At 40.1% G+C, this 21,955-nt stretch overlaps 1 protein-coding gene across 2 annotated transcripts; it reads right to left on the bottom strand.

The window, feature by feature from the left end:
- Positions 1-99: 99 nt before the first annotated feature.
- Positions 100-20,990, bottom strand: cln3 (CLN3 lysosomal/endosomal transmembrane protein, battenin). 2 transcript variants are annotated; one of them, XM_036129444.1, is made up of 14 exons: positions 20,606-20,990; positions 18,817-18,913; positions 18,642-18,710; positions 16,699-16,778; positions 16,360-16,445; positions 12,948-13,020; positions 11,549-11,692; positions 9,319-9,470; positions 6,569-6,651; positions 6,423-6,491; positions 6,191-6,246; positions 6,012-6,105; positions 4,327-4,467; positions 100-2,871 (listed from the first exon to the last, which is right to left on the bottom strand). In XM_036129444.1, exons 2-14 carry the CDS (start codon positions 18,874-18,876, stop codon positions 2,755-2,757), a joined length of 1,224 nt encoding a protein of 407 aa, XP_035985337.1. In that variant the 5' UTR covers positions 18,877-18,913; positions 20,606-20,990; the 3' UTR covers positions 100-2,754. The 2 variants fall into 2 exon arrangements, with proteins under 2 accessions (XP_035985337.1, XP_035985338.1); XM_036129445.1 differs by having other exon boundaries at positions 6,569-6,621; positions 20,606-20,988.
- Positions 20,991-21,955: the final 965 nt, after the last annotated feature.

Below are 21,955 nucleotides of genomic sequence, written 5' to 3'. Positions count from 1 at the left end.
TCCGTATAGATGGTTTTATCAGTGCCTTTGGGAGTCTTTCATCATAGAATAGTTTTTTATAATACAAAAAAAAAAAAAAAAACACAAAAACAGGCCCAAGAAAATTAAAACATTCTTTATTCATACATAACTCAGAATCAAGAAAAACACAAGCCTAACATAAATAAACTCATGACAAAAATTAGACATGTCAGCTATGGCATCTTAATCTGGTAGCTCCATGTCAGTAGGAATGTGCACATCATTTCATTTTGGAGACGCCATTTTCCTCAAAAAAACAGAGGGCAAAAAAAGTTTATTAGCATAAAGAACATTTGTTTTACAGTTTTCTTGTCAGTAATAAACAATTTGTATGCTCATCACTAAACAAACAAAAAAAAAAAAACATGAGATTTGGACTCATTAAAGGTCAAGCGTCTCATTTATAAAGCACAGGATCTACATTAAAGGTGATACAACGCCCAAAAACCCAGAATGGCATACGTCGAAAAAAATCCTGATTTATAAAAGCCGGTAAGACCTGATCGTTTGGTACCAGGTTCTGCTCTCTACATGCCCAGATCCAACCATATATGGTCAAGGCAAAGCACCTCGTGAATGTTAATGTGTATTTAAATGAGTCAGCTGATTGTTACTTTATGGTTACCAATGGTAGCCACAGAGAAAAGAGCAAAGTATGAAGAATGTCCCAGAAAAGCCTTAAACAAATGTGTAAATCAGAGATAAAAGCACAGATGTGGTCTACATTAAAATAACTTGTTAAAAGTTCATCTTACTGCTGTCTTAAACGTCGCCTGACATCTTCATGTGTGACTCCATCATTCTGAGGAGGAAGGAGGCCAGGAGAGATGCACTGTCATGCATTTGAAGGGTCCTTATGTACAGCTATGGCTCATCAGCGCAAGCATGAACAACACTGTGCTTTGGAATGCTTATGAGAAAGTCGATCTCTGATTAAAGTCTGATATGGAGTGAAATTGAAAGACTAAGAGGAACAATGATGCCATCTGGCTGCAATTCACCACTTGACCATCTGTGTGGCCTGTGTCCCCCGTCTCCAAAACGAGCCAGAGAGTGCGTGAGGGACCGCACATTCTGACACCAAGATTTTCTTTATAGATGATCGCTACCTTTGTGTGGAAAGTGACGTAAGCAAGATATAGTCACTGTCTTATGAGTATGTAGGCTTCATAAATCAGACCCCTGAATATGGTGCTTTCTAGTTAACTAAAACTAACCCACATAAACTTTCTACACTTGCCATTCACAATGAATGATCGGAATGTTTATTAGCCACTCCCTTTAATTCTCTGCTTTATTAGTACCCTGAATTAAAAAAGAACAACAAGCACAACAGTATGTCATAGTTTGGTAGGTTCATTCTTCCAATCAGACCACAGATGGTCACACCACACATACAAAAGTTCCCAAATGTTTTGACAAAAGACTGCGATTTGTTTAAGAAAAGAAAATATATAACAATGAATAATGCGGCAATAAAAGACTTCATGAAGAATTTAGTAGAAACTAAGCATGGTTATAAAGGCAGATTTCTTTAAACAAAACCCTGATTAAAACCCATTAAAGGCACTGTAAAACTGATCTAATGACGAGCTTCCAGCATGACTTCCTGACTGTTCAGTGTAAATCCCTTTTTTAATTTCCCACATTAAAAAATGGGGACAATAAAAGGTTTTTCATGCGCATCGTTTTTCACTACAGAATCTTTTACAACAGGAATAGAGATCCTCATCAGTATACCCGTGCATATCTGACATCTCTAACTATCTGCTGATCCACAGGTCAGTACAGCTGCAGCAGATCAAATATATGTTTGACAGAGGCTCCGGAGCAAGGAGTTTGCCCTGTAACCAGTGGGTTGCTGGTTCAAACCCCTGCTCCGACCGTCTCAGCCGTCGTGTCTCTGGGCAAGGCACTTCACCAGCTTTGTCTGCTGGCGGTGGTCAGAGGGCCCAGTGGCCCTCCACTACCAAGTCCAGCGGTAGCAGTTAAATATAAAGATATTTAAGATGATCACATTAATTAAAATCCATTTCAATGAATGTTCCAGTTTACAGTACCCTGAGTTCTCTTCAGGACAGCTCTTTGCCTCATGATGATTTTTAGATGATGTTTCTGATCGGTTGACTGACACCGGATGACATGAAGCAGATTCTGATGAAACAGCTAAGGCTAAGCTCTTATTTCCCAGGAATGTGTCTTATGAGTTAGACAGTATAAAGCAGTGGTTCCCTAAGTTGCCGTCAGTATCCCATCTGGAGCCATGAATCATAAAGTGTGGGATCTGGAGATCATCTTAAAACATTGAACTAAATGAAAACGATCAAAGTAAAGCATCTTTCTGCTATAAATGTCAGTAGAGATAAAAAAAAAAAATCAGTATTTACAAATGGATAAAGGCAGATCTAAGCTGATATACTGGCTGTTGATTGTGTTGCTACTCTTTAACTGACGCAGAAGAAATGCTTCTTCACTCAACCGTCAGTCTGGATGCTGAGCCTATTTCACTCTTAGTTTATGGGGCGGGAGCTGAGATGTTTGGGAACCACTGCTACTGATTTGGGTGTCAAATGTTTCCTTCTCAGGTATTGATGAATCCAAGATGAATTCTGTGTACAGAGTGGAGGATTTGTATGAATGGGTTACATTAAGTAATTGTTTTAGAGGAAATGTTTTTTATGGAATCTTCCACCGTGTTGCTTATTCATCCTGCTGGTCAGGGTGCGAGCTTCGTCACAGCGAGCAGAAGTATTTATGTACGGGAAACGCTACAAGTCCAGCCACAGCTATTCCCAGACTGTCGCCCACACTGGCAGTTGCCATGGCGAACTCTCTGTATCTGCTTTCAGTCTGCAGGAAAAAAAAAAAAGCATCCATCAGGAAACACGTCAGAGGTGTGTGTATGCACAGATGCAATCAAATGTTTTACCAACCCTGCTAAAGATGGGTATGAAATGCACAGCCTTCATATAAATGCTTCTTTTGATGCAAAAGAATGATCTCAAATTAAACATTTCATAAAAATGCACGATATACACCAGATAGATTTGCTTCGCATATCCATCTGGAAACCTTCCGTTGAAGTAATTTTGGGAAGGGGCGAAAATACTGGTTAGCTGATTGGCCTATGTTGGTGATAGACGGGCCAAATAAACCAATCAGATCAACGAAGCATATGACGTACTCGTCAACATGCTTCGTCGTCACTCGTAACAGAGCGACGACGAAAACACAACCACAAGCCAAGCTACTCTTGCTGCTGCAGGTAAAGGCTCGTTAGCTCAGCAAAGAAATACTCTGTAATTCCGATAAAACTTGCTCGATAGCCACGCTAACGCTAGTTTCATCGGCTGAAGCCGCCATGTTCTTTAGACTGAACTGTCGCACTTCTCGTTGCGTCACACCTCAACCCGCCTCAAAGCCAACGCTGATTGGACGTTCGTTTGGTGAACTGCTCCAAATTTTCTTTAACAGAGAGTATCCAGACTGATCTGCGAGTGAAACCTTGAAAGCTCGCGAGATCAGGATGGTCTCACGAGGCTACTAGTAGAGTTCACCAGATTTTCATTCAAATTCTTCTAGTATCTCAGAGAGTTCAAGATACCGTGGACTTTGGTAGAGCAACAGGCCCACAGCATCACAGCTCCTCCTCCCTACCTACCAGTGAGTATGAGGAGCTGTTTAAGGAGGAGCTGTTTAAGGAGGAGCCAATCCCATCTGGAGTGTTTGTTGACGAAAAGCTCAATCTTAGTTTCATAGAATTTAGCAACCCCTATGTTAACACATGTGCCGGTACAACAGAAAAGACATTTACCTGGCATCATTCTCAAACAGTTGGCATGTAGATATGGTGACCTGAAGATTTGCTACAGCTAGCTTTGGAAATGTGTATGTCCTCCTTCCCATCCCAATCACAATGCAGGGTGCCAAGATGAATGTGGAAATGGGCTTCTGGCTCACGTCATATTTATGCCTCTACAGTTGTGCCAGAGGTCATTTTCTTATGAAAAATGAATTCTTACTGTCATTTTCCCTGACTAATTAAATCTTCTCATTGATTTGTTAAACCGTTTTTGTCAGATTATGCTTCTGTAATAAACAACAAATTTATTTGAAGTTTCGTTTACCCATCTTCACCAAGAAAGCCAACAGATTTGTCCACATCTGTATATATAAATACACGTTACTAAAATAGTAGATTCAAAGCAGAAAAAAAAGTGGTCTTTCCGTTGTGTTTCACACCGACAGCCATCTTGTATTCTTTGTACTCTGAAATAAGAAAATCTGACAGACAGATGACTTTACCTCCTTGCTGATGAAGTAGAAGGTGTTTACATAGGCCGCTCCACCAAGCAGACCCTCATAGAGAATAATAGCAAAGACAATCCAGGCGCTGGGCAGAAACTGGAAGCGCACAGCAAACAGGAGGAAGACTGCATTCACCACCTGTGGCAGGTAGAGAGGAGCAGAGGGACTAAACAGCTTTTAAATGCAGTCTTTGCAAAACACAAAGTCAAACAGCAGAACAGCAAGCACTTGGGCCACGCATATTTAAAATAAGTTCTTAAACAGCGTTACAGGTTTAACCCTACAGTTCAGATCTCGTTTAACTAGTGTGTCAAAACTGGATTCTCTATCATGATTGAGCTGCAAACGAACCCCATTATGGGAGTAAAGAGTAAAAGTGAGCATTAGAGGAAAACCTCTCCTTCCCATCCTCAACTTCAAGGGTGCAGTGAATGCAGCATAATTGTACAAGCATGCTGCATTCACTGCACCCTTGAAAATGGTTGTCAGCCTCATCTGCTGTGTTGGTGTTTTAGCAGCAAGTTCAAATCTTTAGTTCTACCAACATTTGAAAATACCAGCTAAGATAACTCATTTGTACTTTGAACAACACTTTACAACATATTTCAGAGGAGTAGTTTGATCTAAGATGCTTTATTTAAAATAGAAAAGCAATTATTAGTCTTTCTGCTGAAATAATATGAAATATCTTAATGGATTATTATAATTATATTCATGCTATGTATAACAGTTATTACTGTAAGTTTGGCCCCTGGCAAAAGCATTGCATGAAGAATAGTATCTTTCTTATCCATTCGTCTCTTTATAGATCTGATATTAGTTGGTTATTTAGTCAGGCTATCTGCTCAGGTACCCAGCCTGCAGTCAGAAGTCCAACATTCCAATTTTAATACAGCTCAGTGTTCAATGTTTTTGTGCAGTAGCTTTCTTTTAGCCAGCTGACTGGCAGTGCTTCCCAACAGATAGAAGAGGGGACGTGCTGCTCTATGCTTGACTCTGGGCACTCCATCGCTTCCTCTAGCATCTCATTAAGCAACTTTCAACTGTGGGAGTGGTGAAGCAGACTATTAAGCACTTCTGAAATGAGAACGTTCTGAAGCCTTGGTATACCTTCACACACTCCCAAGCCTAGTACAGGGGTCTGAAACCTGCCTTTCTATTTCTTTAGATATCCATCCATCCATTTTCTAACCCGTCTATCCCTTGTGGGGTTGTATGGGGTGCTGGTGCCTATCACCAGTCGGTCGAGGCAGATGACCGTTCATACTGAGCCCGGTTCTGCCGGAGGTTTTCCTTCCCGTTAATGGGGAGTTTTTCTTCCCACTGTCGCTTCATGCTTGCTCAGTATGAGGGATTGCTGCAAAGCCATGGACAATGCAGACGACTCTCCTTGTGGCTCTACGGTTCCCCAGGAGTGAATGCTGCTTGTCGGGACTTTGATGCAATCAACTGGTTCCCTTATATAGGAAATTTTTGACCAATCTGTATAATATGATTGAATTTGACTTTGTGACGTGCCTTGAGATGATATGTTTCATGAATTGCCGCTGTATAAATAAAATTGAATTGAATTGAAACACTGCTGTAATGGATAGATCTTCAGCCACCAACACCTACAGTTCATGTTGCAGCGGTGAGGGACTGTGTCTGGACCTCTAGATTTCTGTTTGAACCATTCTCACCTGCAGCAAAGAGAAGATCCATACTCGCCTGAACTTTATGCAACACAGTGAGGATCGGGACACCAAAACGCCAAACTGATATATGGTCTGGTACCTGAGCACACAGACAAATAATGAACCAGCTGAACCTTCAAAGTGAATAAAATGATGGCGTAAAATGAAAAAGACAGTTTACTAACCAGCGATACTGCGCTGCATGCGATAGGAAAAAGTTGTGAAAAAACAAGAGTTCCATCTAAAAAATGCAATTAAAAAAAAGTCTGAATTATTCTTGACCTCAATAAAAATGTTTACAGTAATTTTGTTGTTAAAAATGTATGCGCAATCATAGTAGCATCTTATGATCTCTAACATCTTCCAGAAAATGTGCAGTGAGATGGGTGTGAGGCCAGAGGTCACTAAAGAGCTTACCAAGCCTTGGTTGATGAAGTACTCAGCAAAGTAGACCAGTCCCAGAGGAGCAACAAAGCGTACCAGGCCCTGCTCATAGGGAGAATATGCAATGATGCTGTATGCTGACAGTTAAATTCTTCAGATCATGTGAGAAATACACTTACTTTGACGACATAGAGCTTCTCCCTGGGGGTCACAGGTCCCATGGTTCTGTCCTCTGTTACATTCAATGGGAAGACAATACCGTCTGTGTAGTTATCCAGTAACAGAACACAACCAACGTAAACTTCAGATACAGCCATGATGGGTCAAAGTGTCAAAGAAATTCATCAACATCTGTGTCAGCTAAACGTTAGATGGTACACTCATTTTTCCTTCTCTTCTTTAAGGTTGATCTGAGCTTCAGTTCTGAGTTTTTACAACCATTACACAAAAAATAAACATCTTTCACATTTTGTACACAGTAGTGCATGATTATAATATATATGGTCATACCATATCATGTAGTGCTTCCGCTAACCTTCAGCGGTCACCTAATGGTGCAGCTGAAGGGATCGTTAAAAAAGCTAATGAGCAGAACATGCTTTTCCATCACTTCAGCTCTTCTACCCACAGCTCCCCCCGTTGTGCCTCCATTAGCTTGGAACCTGAGAGCTCCCTTCTAGTTATGCAGTACTTCCAACTTGACCACCCGGGGGAGCCGTTTAACAACTGCCAGCTTTGTCTGCAAGAGAGAGCAGATGCTACAACTACGAACCAAGATGCTAACACTGACTGGCCAGGTAAGGTCAGCATCCATCAGAGAAGGGGCCAAGAGGAGCTCCACAGATCCACAGCTCACGTACATGAATCTGTCAACAGGACAACTGTCATCCATGCTTTCCACAAGTCTGGCATTCATGGAAGAGTGGCAAAAAGAAAGCTATTTAGACAGAAAACCACAAGAAGTCCTGTTTGGAGTTCGCTACGAGCCATGTGGGAGACACAAGGGAAATGTGGAAGAGGGTGCTCTGCTCAGACGACAAAACATGGCCGTGTTTACTGAGGAGGAGCGTTTTCCCTCAGGAGGGACAGGGAAGCTGGTCAGATGGACTTCAAGGCATCCTGGTTTTGCTGCTGGAAATCAAGGCCAAACCATCATGCCTCCACCACCGTGTCTGACGATCGGTATAAGGCGGGAATATATGGTGAGTTTGTCCATGAGTGGAGGGTTTAATCAGCTGGAAAATCCTCCTAAAGACACTTGTATGACAGTCATCTATTTTCTTCTTTTTCTATGTGTTCCAGGCAACGACCTGCCGCCTTAATCCCAAGAAGAACTTGTTAAGATGGACTTTCAGACACATCTTGTTGATTTTGATGAATGCTTTTTCTAAAATCATGACAGGATAATTTGCTGGAGCCAAGTTCACAGCTCATGATTTCTGTTCTTACACTGAATGGCCTGACGCTCTGATGCGATCTGACTGCTCACACTGTACGTCCGAAAAACAAATGTCGGACTCATCCCCATAGAGAGATGGCGCTTGTCAGACTCGTCTATCCGGAAGGCAAATGTAAACAGTAGAAGAAGAAATAGACAGAAGTTTCAATGCTCAGTGAGGCTAACTAGAACGAAACGCGCTGTCTTAGCAATTCTACGAGTTGCTCCTCCGTAGTTTAACTCCATGTCACACCTACAGCCACTATGCTTCTCTCCACTCCAATGTTTTCAGCTCAGAAGAAGAAGAAGAAGAAGAAGAAGAAGAAGAAGAAGAAGAAGAAGAAGAATCCCCTTGTTTGCACATGCGCAGTAGACAAGGTGGGGGGAAATCGGCTCGTAGCTCTGCTTTAACAGCAGGATCGCACGACTGAAGAATCGGACCAAAAAGGGAAAAAAATTTTAAAAAATCGTACAGCGTAAGCCCAGCTTTAGTAACCCTAGATCAGGGATCTGCAACGAGTGGCTCTGGACCTTCCACAATGGTTCTTGACCACTTTGGCAAAAAAATATGACTAAACATATAATGTTAGATATATTAGATGTAATAACAAAAGTTTTACTTTTTTTCATGGAACAATTGCATTGAATTTGCACACCCGAATGAACCTAAAAGTACCAGTGATGTATTTTTTAGATTACTTTTTTTTATTGTTGTTTTGTTGGAAACGGCATGTTTTTTTTAAAAAAATTAAACGTCATTTTCCACGGATAAACATCCCACAGTGGAAAGTGTATCCAATCTGATTTTGCAAAAAAATAAAATATGATTTTCTGTATTTTACAACCTAAAAATGGAAATAAAACAGAGGTTCTTTAAAAATGACGACAAATTTCTTATAGAAGATATTTGTCAAAAATATGTTGTCTTGGAATATTAGCGGCTCTTAAAGAGTTTTATTTAGCTGGACTCGGGGCGAAAATGTCTCTTTGGATTGTAAAGCTTACAGACGCTTGCCCTAGATAGAAGCTCTGTCATCCTGTCACATTTATTGCTAATTTGGTCACTTTGTGCAGAGGACTCAAACTGAAATTCAAATATAAACAGAAGTTGTAACAGCAAATCAAACACACATCAGGATTCTTATCACTTATCCTGAAAAATGAAAGCTAGATCAGTTGACACCAACTGCACTCCATAAGATGCACGCCACATGAAACAGAAGCGATCGTTTACAGATTAGTTGCTGTTATCACTTTCTAATCAAACCAAAACTCAACGGTTTTCTCCTCCATAAATAGATCGACTCATTTCAACCATATCAGATAACACCAATGGGAAATGAGTCAGTCCTCTAAATGATAATATTTCTTAACTGAGAGGGATGCAAAACTCTGATATAAGATGAACTGACTGATCAACAACAGACTCAAGCATGTCTGGAAGTTCAGCTGTGGGTGTTCTGCAGGTTGCTGTGAGTTTGTGACATTTACCAGGAGCTGTGGTCTCCTCTTCCTCTTCCTCTTCCTCGTCCTCCGACTCATCCATCAGCCACTCCCGTTCCTCGGAATCCACAGCTGCATTTTCTGCCTCCGACCTCCTCCACTGGGGTAAAGAAGGTACCGGAGACAGCAGGCCAAAATAGCTGGTGATGGAGTCCGGACACACACAAGAATACAAAGATTATATTTGATTTTTATTCTTCTTAGTTATGCATGTTACACTTGAAATGAATCCTAAGGGTGCAGCATCTTTCAGCCTACTTTCCCACAATTTAGCCCAACAAATCAAAAGTGCTTACTTGCTTAATCAACACATACCACCCTTGCAAAACTAAAATCATGCACATTGAGTTTTTCAGTTGGTCATGTTACAAACACAGACTTCAGAGTTTATGCATTTTATTTTTCATTTAGCACATTTACACGTGCTGTGTGAATTCATATTAGTGCATTCATTCTACAGCGGCAAGTCTTTCAGGGTATGGCTCTACCAGCTTTGCTAGAGATGGACGTTTCTTCCCATTGTTCAGCTCAAGCTCAGTTGGGTATGATGGAGAAAACCACTCAAATAAAAATGCTTGATCTAAGCCATTCTACTGTTGCTCTGGCTTCATGTATAGGGTGGCTACCCTCCTTCAAGGTGAATCTGCAGAAGGTTCTCCCATTTTAACTCCATCCAGCTTCCCACCAAATTGGAGCATCGTCCCTGTCCCCGCAGCATGATTCTGCCTCACCTTATTTCATCTTGACTTTGATGTGTTCAGAGTGATTTTTTTTATTTTACTTCCAACATAGACAGAATTTTGCACGTAGGCCAAAAAGTCGAAGTTTAGTCTCATTTGACAAGCACACCTTTTGCACTGTACTCTACACTACTTGTGACAAACTGCAAACGGGACTGATTAGGACATTAATCCACAAAGAAATATTTCTAGAGTGTGTGACCAATAGTTGTCCCGTCAACAGATTCTCCCATCCGAGCTATGGATCTCTGCAGCTCCTCCAGAGTTACCACAGACCTCTTGGCTTCTTCTCTGATTAATGCCCTCCTGGCCTGGGCCTGTCAGGTTTGGTGAACTGAACATCCTTTACATGTTCAGTTGATGGAGTGAACAGAGCTCTGGGAGATGTTCAAAGCTTGGCAGATTGTTTTAAAACCTAAGCCTGCATTAAGCTTTCTCACATCTTAATGCCTGAATTTTATTTAGTGTTACAAGATTATAGGGAGGTTAATATTTAGTCATGAAAAATGTTGGAATGTAAGAATAATTTTCCTTTCCTTTATCAACATGTACTACCGTTCTATTATTGGATTACAACATCCAATTAAAACCACATCTACAAAACTTTGTGGATGTGTATGTGGGTACTGGGTTGTGAATATTTTTGCAACTGCAGCTGGTGAATCTGGTGCTACTGGCTTCAGGGACAATTGGAGTGGAAGAATAGCTGCTGGGAATATCCGCAGGATTAAAAAAGCAGCTAAAAGATGGCAACTGTAAATCATTAAGCACAATTATTCCTCTTCCACAATCAGAATGGGCTTTATTTCCAAGTACTATTTTACACATAGGAGTGACAAACTAAGGAATGAAGTACTGGGGTTAGTTTCATAAAAGATAGTGTATAGACAAGTCTTTAAGGTATGTCTGACATCATTTTCAAGTCTTCTTGAAATAACCTTTGACATAAATCACATATTTTACCTGAAATTCAATCAAAGTCCTTAAATAAAAAAGGATGCGTACTGTCTTATACAATAACTGAATTTCATTCATTCATTTTGAAGGAGGGCTGCACGATATGTCGTGCTGTATATCATCACAACATGAGTGTGTGTAATATTCACATCCCGAATGACTGTTTAGAATGCAACAATTAATGGCCAATATATCCCAAGTGTTGCATTTTTCAAGTTAACGTAATCATTATTGAGATCGGCAGACTCATTACTGAACCTGTTCTCCATGACATGTCCAGAGTGATGTCCTGATCAAATATTCAGATGTTTTTTTTTTTTTTTTTTTTTTTTTTATGATGATGAGAAAAACTAAAAGTTGTTTCAAACATCAACATTAAGTGTCTCACGGACATCATCTGAAGTACACAACTAATGCCTCAATGACTCATCACCTCGGTTTAAAAAGGGAGAGACTAGGAACACGTTTTGAACACTTCTTTAAAGAGGCTTATGTTTTAATCATAGCATTTCTACACTTACCTAACCAGCATTGCTAGCGGGACAACCAGCATGATGAGTAGTGTGATCCGGGGTGAGAGACCTGCCTGGATGAGGCCTGAATAGAGGAAGGCACCAGCAACACCAGCACCCCCAGTCCCAGAGCCCCAGCCTTCCAACACCTTCCTGAAGGACCAGATAGAGCTGTGTTACCAATCTACCCGATTCCAAAAGTATTCACACCCCTTACACTTTTCCGTCTTACAACCAAAAACTTAGTTTTTTTTTCTTGGAACTTGTGCTAAAGCAACACAAAGGAACTTGTAACTGTAAAGTGTTAGGAAACTAATACATGGTTTTCAATATTTCTTTTGCATTTGTTTTATACCCCCATTGGTTGATATGTTGTCAGTCCACCCCTGTTACACCTTGGTGTAATTCCTGCTGCAGGTCCATTTAGACATAGCGATTTGCCTGGAGGTCACATCTAATCAGAGCACCTTCTTCTTCCACATGCTCCTGTGTCCTCTACAACCATTGTGGCTAACTGCCGACCTTTTATGGATTTCCCTGTCATTATTTCATAAAAGCCAGCAGCGTCACTCTGTTTCCTTATAAATGATCTAAACTGACGTGTCCAATCTAGTGTTTAATCACATCAAAAAAATATCTTATTTTTATCACTGTATATCACTGATGGAAGAAAAAGGACATTTACAGGCTTTTATGCCAAATATTTTATGTAAATGTTGTTGCAATATTACTGTTCAGAACTTTGTTCTGAACTTGCAAGATGCTTTAGATAAAAACATCTGTTAAATGTAAGAAAACCCATGTATGACACAACATTGTAAACCAGGCTTTATGCAGCTCTGTGCTAGGGCGGCACAAGACATCACATATTTAGAGTTATTGTAATATCGCTACACGCAATATAAATAAAGCAAAAAAATAAATAATCAAAAATTCCTCTTCCAAAAATAATCCCAAATTAATGAAATGATTGCCATACACTCAGGCTCTCTCTGCCAGTAATGTATTTGGTGCCGCTTGCTGTTTAAAGCAGGGCAAGCTGTTCTAGGAGCTCTGTAAGATGTTCTGGTAAAGTTACAGTGAAACTAAAACTAAGATCTTTCTTTGCAAAAGCAAGCTCCATGTTGCAAGATGCAACTTTTCAATAAAAACATGCTGCTCAGATGGAAATGATGAGTTTCATCATCTCAGGAGCTAGGTGGACTTATCATTCTAAAAATACATTAGTTATATTTAGTTACTTGTTTTTTCCCTTATGGCGAGTCAGATCATTATCATCACATTCACAAATGTTATCACATGGTTTCCTGCAGCCTGTAGTGCAACCACACTCTCGGTTAAGTGTTTGATAAAGTTTAAACTATACCTTGAAAATAAAAAGAAACAAAGAAAGAAACAATGTTTTTACCTGTCGAAGAAGACACTGAGAGACAGGAAAGACAGTTCTCCCAGGCCAGAGCTTATACTGGCAAAGATCACTCCTACAACCACACATAATGAGGACGGATCAATACAGGAACTTTATAATATCTATGAAAAGAAACATATCTTTATATAGAAGCATGGCTTTTCTACTTCAGTCAGTTCCCTCCGCCTTCATTTAGAAGATACTTTGTGTGCAGGAAGTAGTTCTCTTTATATTAAATCTATATTTTAAGTTTAAATAAACCACAAAATATCCAAGATGTTGACTACAGGTCAACAGTTGCAATAAATACTTCCATAAAATACAAGACATAATTAACAGAAATAGAGTAAATGCCACAGACGCTACTCTTTTTACTCATTACAAGCCTGCGACTGAGCTGACATTCAGGGGTGCCCTACAGTCAAGCAGCGAGAGGTTTCAGACACGGACCTGTCAGAACTCAGAGGGTCTTGTGATGACAACATCCGTTCATCTTTAGGGCCTGGAGAAAGTCAAGATTTTCAAGGATGCCAACAATACCCTCTGACTGAATAACGTGGAACAGCTATGGCCAAATATATTCTCCAGTCCGCTAGTCTTATGCTTCTTTCCAACAAATTTACACTGTAAATGAGGAACTTGACTATGTATAATGTCTTTAACAGAAAAAATGTCATTGTGTGTATTTGAATCGATGGAGTTACAACAGGCTCAGGAATCCAGCCGATCAGCTAGGGTTAGCAAGCATCATGGTGGAAAAAACGACTTTTTCAATCTAATTCTGAAGCATTCGGGTTGCATTGGAGCTGCAGGCGGTTCAACCAAGAGATATTCATAAGTCATTTCTTCCAAGTCAATTCTCGAGTCTTCCCTCCCAGGTCAGAGAAGAGCCTATTCAATTCAGCATGCAATTATTTTATTATGAAAACAGATCAAATGTCATGTTATAGAAATATAAATATCAATTTATGTTCTAAGAAAATAATAAACAGAATAAAACTTGTTAATGTTTAATTTCGGAATCAATAAGTGTGTTTTTATCTTTGTAATAACCAAGATGACATCTATTCATCTCTGTCTTCTTATTGTCCACTCCTTCATTAAATGTTTGGAGGTCAATGGAGCTAAACTGGGGCCATAAAGTTTGTTCAAGAGAAAAAAAATAACCTGAAAAATAAACATTCAAAAGAAAAAATATTTGAACCTGAAAAATTATTTTGAACCTCCACCCCAAAAATCATGACTGACAGCTCAACACAGCGGCTGAACACTCTGATGACCTCTACGCCGTGATGGATGCTGCTGTGGATGGGGAACCTGAACTAAACACAGCAGACATTTACAATAACGACTATCTTTAGAATGTTAACTGCTATAAATCTCTTTATATTCCTGTTCATCTTTTCCTCATTTGGTCTCAGTGGATATTAGTCACGCGTACAATGAGCAAACACTTCCACTTAAATCAGTCTAAGCAACTGCACCGTAGCACTGCTTGTGCCCACACTCACTACTGTAATAACTCAAAGTACTGCTCTGACTGTGAACAGTAGGGTTTTTCTTCTTCTTCTCTATAGGCTTATTATGCTATAGGCTGACCTGCTGGAGCATGCATGGTAGGACTAACTGGTAGGACTGGGCTCATTAAAAATCAGTCTGTCAGATTTTCAGCGGCAGTAGCTGGTGATTCAGCAGTCTTGTAGCAAACTTTGGCTGTACTTGAGTGTTCTTATGACACGTGATCAGCCTCAGCCCCAGCACTATTCCAACTGCTAAGAACACCAGACCGAGAACAGACCAAATCACCTGGATGTTGTTCTCGCCCTGCCCTCTTTATCGAGCATGCATCAGAACACACTAGTGCGTTCTTCAGACTGACCGCTCTCCCAGAATGCACCGCGGCCGCAGCTTTTTTAGATATTAAAAATATTATTGCTTGAAAACGTTTCAATAAAATATGGTGTAGTGTATAAATAGTTTTGTATGTTAAAAAAAAGATAAAGAACTTAAATTCCAGTTCTTTTGTACAAGCATGTTAAAGTCAAAGAACGGAGTTGACGAGACCACTAGTCCGTACACACATTCTTGAGAATTGAGAAACGGCCTTTGTTGAATTGAACACCTTAGCCAAACGGTATAGTTTTAATAGCACCTTGGCTCAATATAATCGCTGATACTGACTTTGGTAATGAAAGCTGGCCATTGTCCAGGTCCCGTTCACAAAGCCATTCCAAGCATTTTATTGCTGCCAGTCATCCTGAAATCCTTGGTATTCTCACATACGGCTCAGACGTTATGGTGCAGCCTTACCAAATAACAACAAAACAAGATCAGCCGCCTTATGCATTATGTGATCTTACCACTGGCATGCATGTGTGGCACAAGGTTTGTTTTTGGAAGGACTGGTGTGATCTTGATTAAAGAAAAACTTATGGATGGTAAAACAGATCAAGAAGATGACCATGGTATGTCGTTCTATAAGTGTCAGACTACTATATCTACGGAGTGTTTGGTTGATTTTACTCACAAGTCTGAAAAGCAGTTTTTCATAAAATGGTATTCGTTTTTTTGGTTTTTATTAGTGGTTTCTATTTATGGTCAAGTTCATATACAGATATGTAAGGTGGCGTTGGTGCTCATACCGATTAATATGTATGCATTGATTGTGATTTTCTTGTAATTGTGTCGATCACTTTTTTTTTGTTGGCGGAGTTGTGTGTCAAAAATAAATTCATTCAAATTGAAAATTGAAAAAAAATTCAAATCTTAATAAAAATGTATAGTGCACACAGTATGGAAGCCGTTGCGCTGTATGGTAGATATTGTTGTTGCTCCACTCTTTGCCCCAGTACTTGTTACGGGTCAAGATCAACCCTGTGGGCCTCCCAGAGACTAAGATGGGCTCCTCTACCTGTGTGAACACTGACACTGGCAGCACACTAAGGTAGCATTCCTTTGGCCCTATACTGGGACGTTGAACTGTGATGTGTTTTCATGTATTCTGTAGCCGTAACACCAACACGGTGGCATGTGAAGGCTGCTTCAGATTACTGCTTCAGATTACTGCTTCAGATTACTGCTTCAGATTACACAGATCACAACGCCTCCTTCTCTTAAACTAGGATAAGAAATATTCGCAGAAATGTGCAATAATAACTGCCTATCAGTGCAGTGTGATGATAAATGTCAGTCTCCTCACGAAGAGCTGCCACGTCCTCATTTCAACATAAAACTATGATAATATCATATTTATATCCATACACAGAAGATAGGGAAATGGTAGCTGGATAAGAGAGATAACATAAGAGAGAAAACTAAATTGAAAAAAAAAATGTATTTAGTCTAATCTAAATTCTTGACCACTATCAGTTTCACCACATATACCAAGAAGAGTTAGAGCACCAATACGTACCGACAATACTTATCCACACAGCAGAGGATAAGGACACCAGCAGGAAACTCATTGCTGCCATGGCGACACAAAACAGGACTCGAAAACTAGAAATAATTAAAAGCATTTTGTTAGAGTTTTGGAAAAAAGAAATCCATACTTTGAGAAAGCAGTCATTTTCAATAAAAAAAATAAGGTAGCTTTCTGCACAAAAACATCCGCTATCCAGTTTAAAATGTTACCCAGCTGGGATCACAAAATAAATATCTTCAGATATCTTTCCATCAGTTTTTGCCTCTTAAATATTTCAAGCTTTATCCAAAATACTGGTGTAATTAAAAGTGAAAGTGAGGAGCTCACCCATAGGGTACTTTGTGGATCACAAAGGGAGCAAACAGCTTGATGATGAGGGTTGGAAGAATGTCAGCTAACAGCACAGCCTGCAAACACAGATGCCAACCATTTTCCTCCAACAGATTCATGCAAATCATTGGTAGCTGTACTTCCAAGCAAAACACGGCATTATCATTATTAATAAACACAAGAAATACAGGGCCTTCCGAAAGTATGCACACCCCTTTATTCACATTGTCACAATACAGCCACATCAGTCAGTGTATTTCATTTAGATTTTCCGTGACAGACCAACAGAGTCCTGTACCACAGTAAAGTGAAAGGAAATGGATACATCAATCTAATTTTATTTTTACAAATAAAAATCTAAAAAGTCTGCCGTAAATTTCTATTCAGCCCCTTTTAGGTTTTCACCCACGCATCAAACCTAGTCCAACTAACAGCCAAGCTTTGAACATCTCCCAATGCTCTGTTCAAGCCATCATGGTAACTCTGCAGGAGCTGCACAAATCCGCAGCTCAGGTGAGATTGAGAAGACAACTATGAGGCATTCACTCTACAAATCTGACTTTAGAGATGAGTGGCAAAAAAATACATTGTTGAAAGAAAAACATAAGAGGTCCCTTTTGTAGCTCACCACATGTCATGTAGAGAGAAAACACGTGGAAGAAGGAGCTCTGCTCAGATGAGAACAGACAGACTGTTTGATCCAAAAGCTCCATGGTTACTTGTTAAACTAACCATAACGTGAGTGATTCCAGTATTTTGATCGGACAAGCTTAGATCGTAGTATTTGTGTCCCACGGCTGTAACATTGGGCATATGCACTGCGATTTCAGATGTTCATTATGTAAACAAACATTGGTGGGCAGTCATGGGCTTACACAGACACACACACACATGAATGTGGCGATACATAACAACCCCCTCTAACTCACCGCCTCCATTGAGCCCAATTGCTTTTATCCCCCGGGACAAGAACCCTAGAATGCGCACAGATGCGCTGCTCACTTAGGGGGACTGTACTGGGACGGCCCCCTGTCCAAGAATCCACCACCCTCCCACACATGTTATACTTTATGATGTTGTGTGTTGCTTTTTTTGTGATGAGGGTTTTTCTTGCATTTTCATATCGTCCTTGTTGAGAGACAGTGCAAGTAATGCATTTCCCCCCATAAATATCCTAATATCTGTTTTTTCTCCACTATGCGAAACGGCAGTGCCTGGTGGCAGCTAACCTCAGTCACCCGTTTACCCATGTTTGTCTGTCTTGATGGGCTGTACTGAAATGCAATTTCCCCCCTGGGGGACAAATAAAGCAATTCAATTAAGCTGGTTAAGTCCCAAATGGAGAGTAATTCCCCGATGCAAAGAACCACTAGGAGGCTTCCACAGAAGGAAAACCTAAGAGGCTGCAATAAATAAATGATGCAATAAAAGAAAATGGAAATCCTTTTCACCCAATTAAATTCCCAACAGTTGTGTGCATGTGTGTTAAACATCTTTAGGCAAAGTAGAGAGCTTAAACATTGTGACAGTGATCCCTGATGGGACCTGTTTTTTTCTGCCTGCTACAGTGGTGCTCTTAAAGCCTACGGCTCCTAACTGTATTTATGGGGTTTAATGTAATGGACTGAACTTATATAGCGCTTTTCCAGTCATACTGACCACTCAAAGCGCTGTACTCTAGAGCCACATCCATCCAATTGCACTCACTAATGCGCAAACCTATACGAAGCTCGGCGGGCAACTTGGGGACAAGAGGAAGCTGAAATCAAACCTTCAACGTTCTGATTGCAAGACGACTACTCAACCCATCATGCCACAGTCGCCCAATACCACAGGATACCCTGAGTAGTCTTCTAGAGTGAAAGGATTGCCCAGCCTAGGGTGTTACTGGTCTCTGCAGAGACTGCCAGAGAAATGTTGTGTGGTGAAACTGGTCTTACCCCTGTGGTGACAGGACTGCAGTCATAGCCACTGCTGTTGCTACTGTCCACAGCCAACTTATCTGAGGCCTAGAAGGCAAAATTCAAGGATGATCTTATGAAACACAATTTTTAATATTAAAAACTATGTTTAATCAGTGTGTTTAATAACAATGCACAACATGTGCTTCCTTACAGATGCAGTAGAGTTCTTTGAATCTTGCTTCGTGAGGATGTCATGGGCCGCGCTGAGCATGACCACATAACCAAAGTTGTTGCATAATCCAAGGAGGCTGAGGAGGTATAGACAAAAATAACAGTTTTCCTGACTTTCAACAGATCCATAGACTATAAAGTACAAAAATAAAGCATAGCAGGTTGCCCAGGTTTTGTGTAAGTATGCTGTGCAGTAAATATGTGGTGAAAGGATGATAGTCAAAATGAAAGCTTTGTGTGAAGGGAAAAGAATGCTGCATGTGACCCTGAACACATTATTCCAAGAGTAAACATGGTGGTGGCATTATCATGCTATGGGATCGTAGCTGCAACTGTGGTGAAAGAGGCTTCTACAAAATGCAAAATCAGGGAATTGTGGGATGCCCAAAAAAGGGCCAGACGTATTGCCACTAGTCCCACCCACCTGGGCAATGCACCGTTTGTTCCACTTCTACCAGACAAACAATTCAGGAACATTAAATCAAAAACTAATAGACTTAAGAACAGCTTTTTTCCCCAAAGCTGTGATCATAGTCTGTTACATGTTATAATTACACCACTGGTTCAACATTATCTTGACTGAATGAGAATCATCAGCAGTGTCTCACAGGCAAATGTCTATTTGCACACTTCAGTGTCTCAGGGAATGTCTGCTTGGACATCCCTGCAAGCTGCATAATTCTGTAATTTGAAGATGTCAATTAATTGCAAAGTATTTTACTGTGGAATTAATTTAAGCTTTGCAGGAAGTGCTGTTTGTGCAATCAACTGAATTCCATTAAATTTTACTTATTTAACGCCAATTCATGCAACATGTCATCTCAAGGCACTTTACAAAGTCAAGTTCAATCATATTATACAGATTGGGTCAGATTATACAGATTGGTCAAAAATGTCCTATATAAGGGAACCAGTTGATTGCATCAAAGTCCCGACAAGCAGCATTCACTCCTGGGGAACCGTAGAGCCACAGGGAGAGTTGTCTGCATTGTACATGGCTTTGCTGCAATCCCTCATACTGAGCAAGCATGAAGCGACAGTGGGAAGAAAAACTCTCCATTAACGGGAAGGAAAACCTCCGGCAGAACCGGGCTCAGTATGAACGGTCATCTGCCTCGACCGACTGGGGTTACAGAAGACAGAGCAGAGACACAACAAGAGAGACAAAAAAGCACAGAAGCACACATTGATCCAGTAATCTGTTCTACATTAGATGGTAGTAGCGGGTGATCTGTCTTCCAACTGAGTTCAGAAAAAAAGGTTTGGAAAGATTATGTTTTGTTGTGTCTGTGTGTTATGTGTAATTTGTGGGCATTCTGAGCCTGTGTAAGCTTAATCAAAAATGTTATTTTTCTTGAGAACTTTTCATCACTTTTTCACTAGTTTGTGTTGGTCTATAAAATACCCTTAAAATACACTGTTGTTTGTGGTTTTAATGTGAAAGATGGGGGAAAACTTCATGCACCAAGCTGCTTTTGCTAGACACTGTACATGAATACTAAATAATAAAAAAACGCTAATGTATTTAGTTTTTATTCTTCTTTAATAAAGAGGAAATGATGGAAATAGAATCACCAGACAGGTCGGTGACCGAGCTTCATTGGTTGAGTTTTAGTCTCGCGCTCAGCCGCATCTCTTTTACTTCCGTTTTTTTTAAAAATATTTCAATCATCAGTAAAACCAACATTATCATTTATAAACAACTAGTTCGTTTATTGAAGCGGGAGCTCTTGTCTTCAGGGTGATAGAAACCCAAAGTGTAGGCTCACCAGAAGCCGATCCAGTTGCGCCATTTACCGCAGCGATCTGGACATAAGAGAGAAAACGGAGTGTTAGAGATCCGAGAGAAGCAGATTTATCCCGAAGGTGGAGAGACTGGCTGAGGGCTGACAGACAGGCGGCTGAGCCACCGATCCTACCGGCCTCCTGCTGCTGCTGCTGCTGCTGCTGCTGCTGGGGAGGATCTACATTAACGCTGGCTGCTCGCTCCATGGTTCTCCGCGAGTTGAGCTACCGCGATGTCCGAGAGGCAACGATCACCAACATGGGCAGTTTTATATAAGCTACAGCAAACTCACTGTAGCTGTTTTTGTTTGGAGTAAACAGAACGTCACGTGCTGTGTTCCATTTAATTTGTTCCTGTAGAAACACCACCAACAGCAACCGTTCCTTCTTCCTCTTCTGTACATTGCATTTATAATCGTGTTTTTTTTTTTTTTTTTTACCACCATCATGCTCCTCTAAATATAAAATCTTTATTCTAAGTAACATAAGAAACAATTCAATTATCTCTGCTAGTACATCCATTAAATACTTTACAATTGCCTTTACGGAAGAGGATGTACGGAATGTACGGAAGAGGATTAGGGCCATTAAAAAAAAAAAGTCTATTCAATTCTTACTTTATTCTCAGAATTCTGAGAATGAAGTCAGAATTTAATATACACTTCTTTTTTTTTTTGAATAGCCCTAATTCTCTTCCGTCAGAATGTGACTCAGGCCTCTTTAATATTAATCATAATTATTTGAAATCTTATCGCCATTTCCTCTCTTTCACTTGTATATTTTCTACATTCTACCAAAACATGCTCAACACGTTCTATTTCTCGATGCCAATGAGAAATAGAACGTGTAAAATACCTTTAATGTATTTTAATGGGACATTACACGAAAGGCCAACACAAAGCTGAGCGTGATTATGAAAGGAAAGTAAAGGCGGTCTTTGAGATATTCAACAAATAAAAATCTGAAAAAAGACATGCTTTATTTATTCACTCATATTTATCATTACACCCTTTAATGAAATCCTGTGGAACACATCCTAATCCAGTCCACTGAAGGTTGAGCCTACAAAAATTGGAAAAAAGTCAAGAGGTTTGAATAGTTTTGTGTTGTGCTGTAAAGAAAATGTAGTAAACATTAATAAACAAAGTTGGTCCAACACTGGATTCAAATTAATGTCAACAAATGATCATACTTTTCTGAAGACCTTGAAATTTATATCTAAACAATATGGCAGGATCTTTAAAACCTGTCTTTTAAGAAAAGAAACTTTTCTCCTCTCCTCATGCTATAGGGGCTGGGTGATGGAGCTGATAAGAGTTTGTCATCTCCGGCTG

The sequence above is a fragment of the Fundulus heteroclitus genome, unplaced genomic scaffold, assembly GCF_011125445.2.
Source record: "Fundulus heteroclitus isolate FHET01 unplaced genomic scaffold, MU-UCD_Fhet_4.1 scaffold_170, whole genome shotgun sequence".
Taxonomy (NCBI): domain Eukaryota; kingdom Metazoa; phylum Chordata; class Actinopteri; order Cyprinodontiformes; family Fundulidae; genus Fundulus; species Fundulus heteroclitus.
Note: the sequence above shows the minus strand (reverse complement) of the source record. Positions and strands in the feature narration are given on the sequence as shown.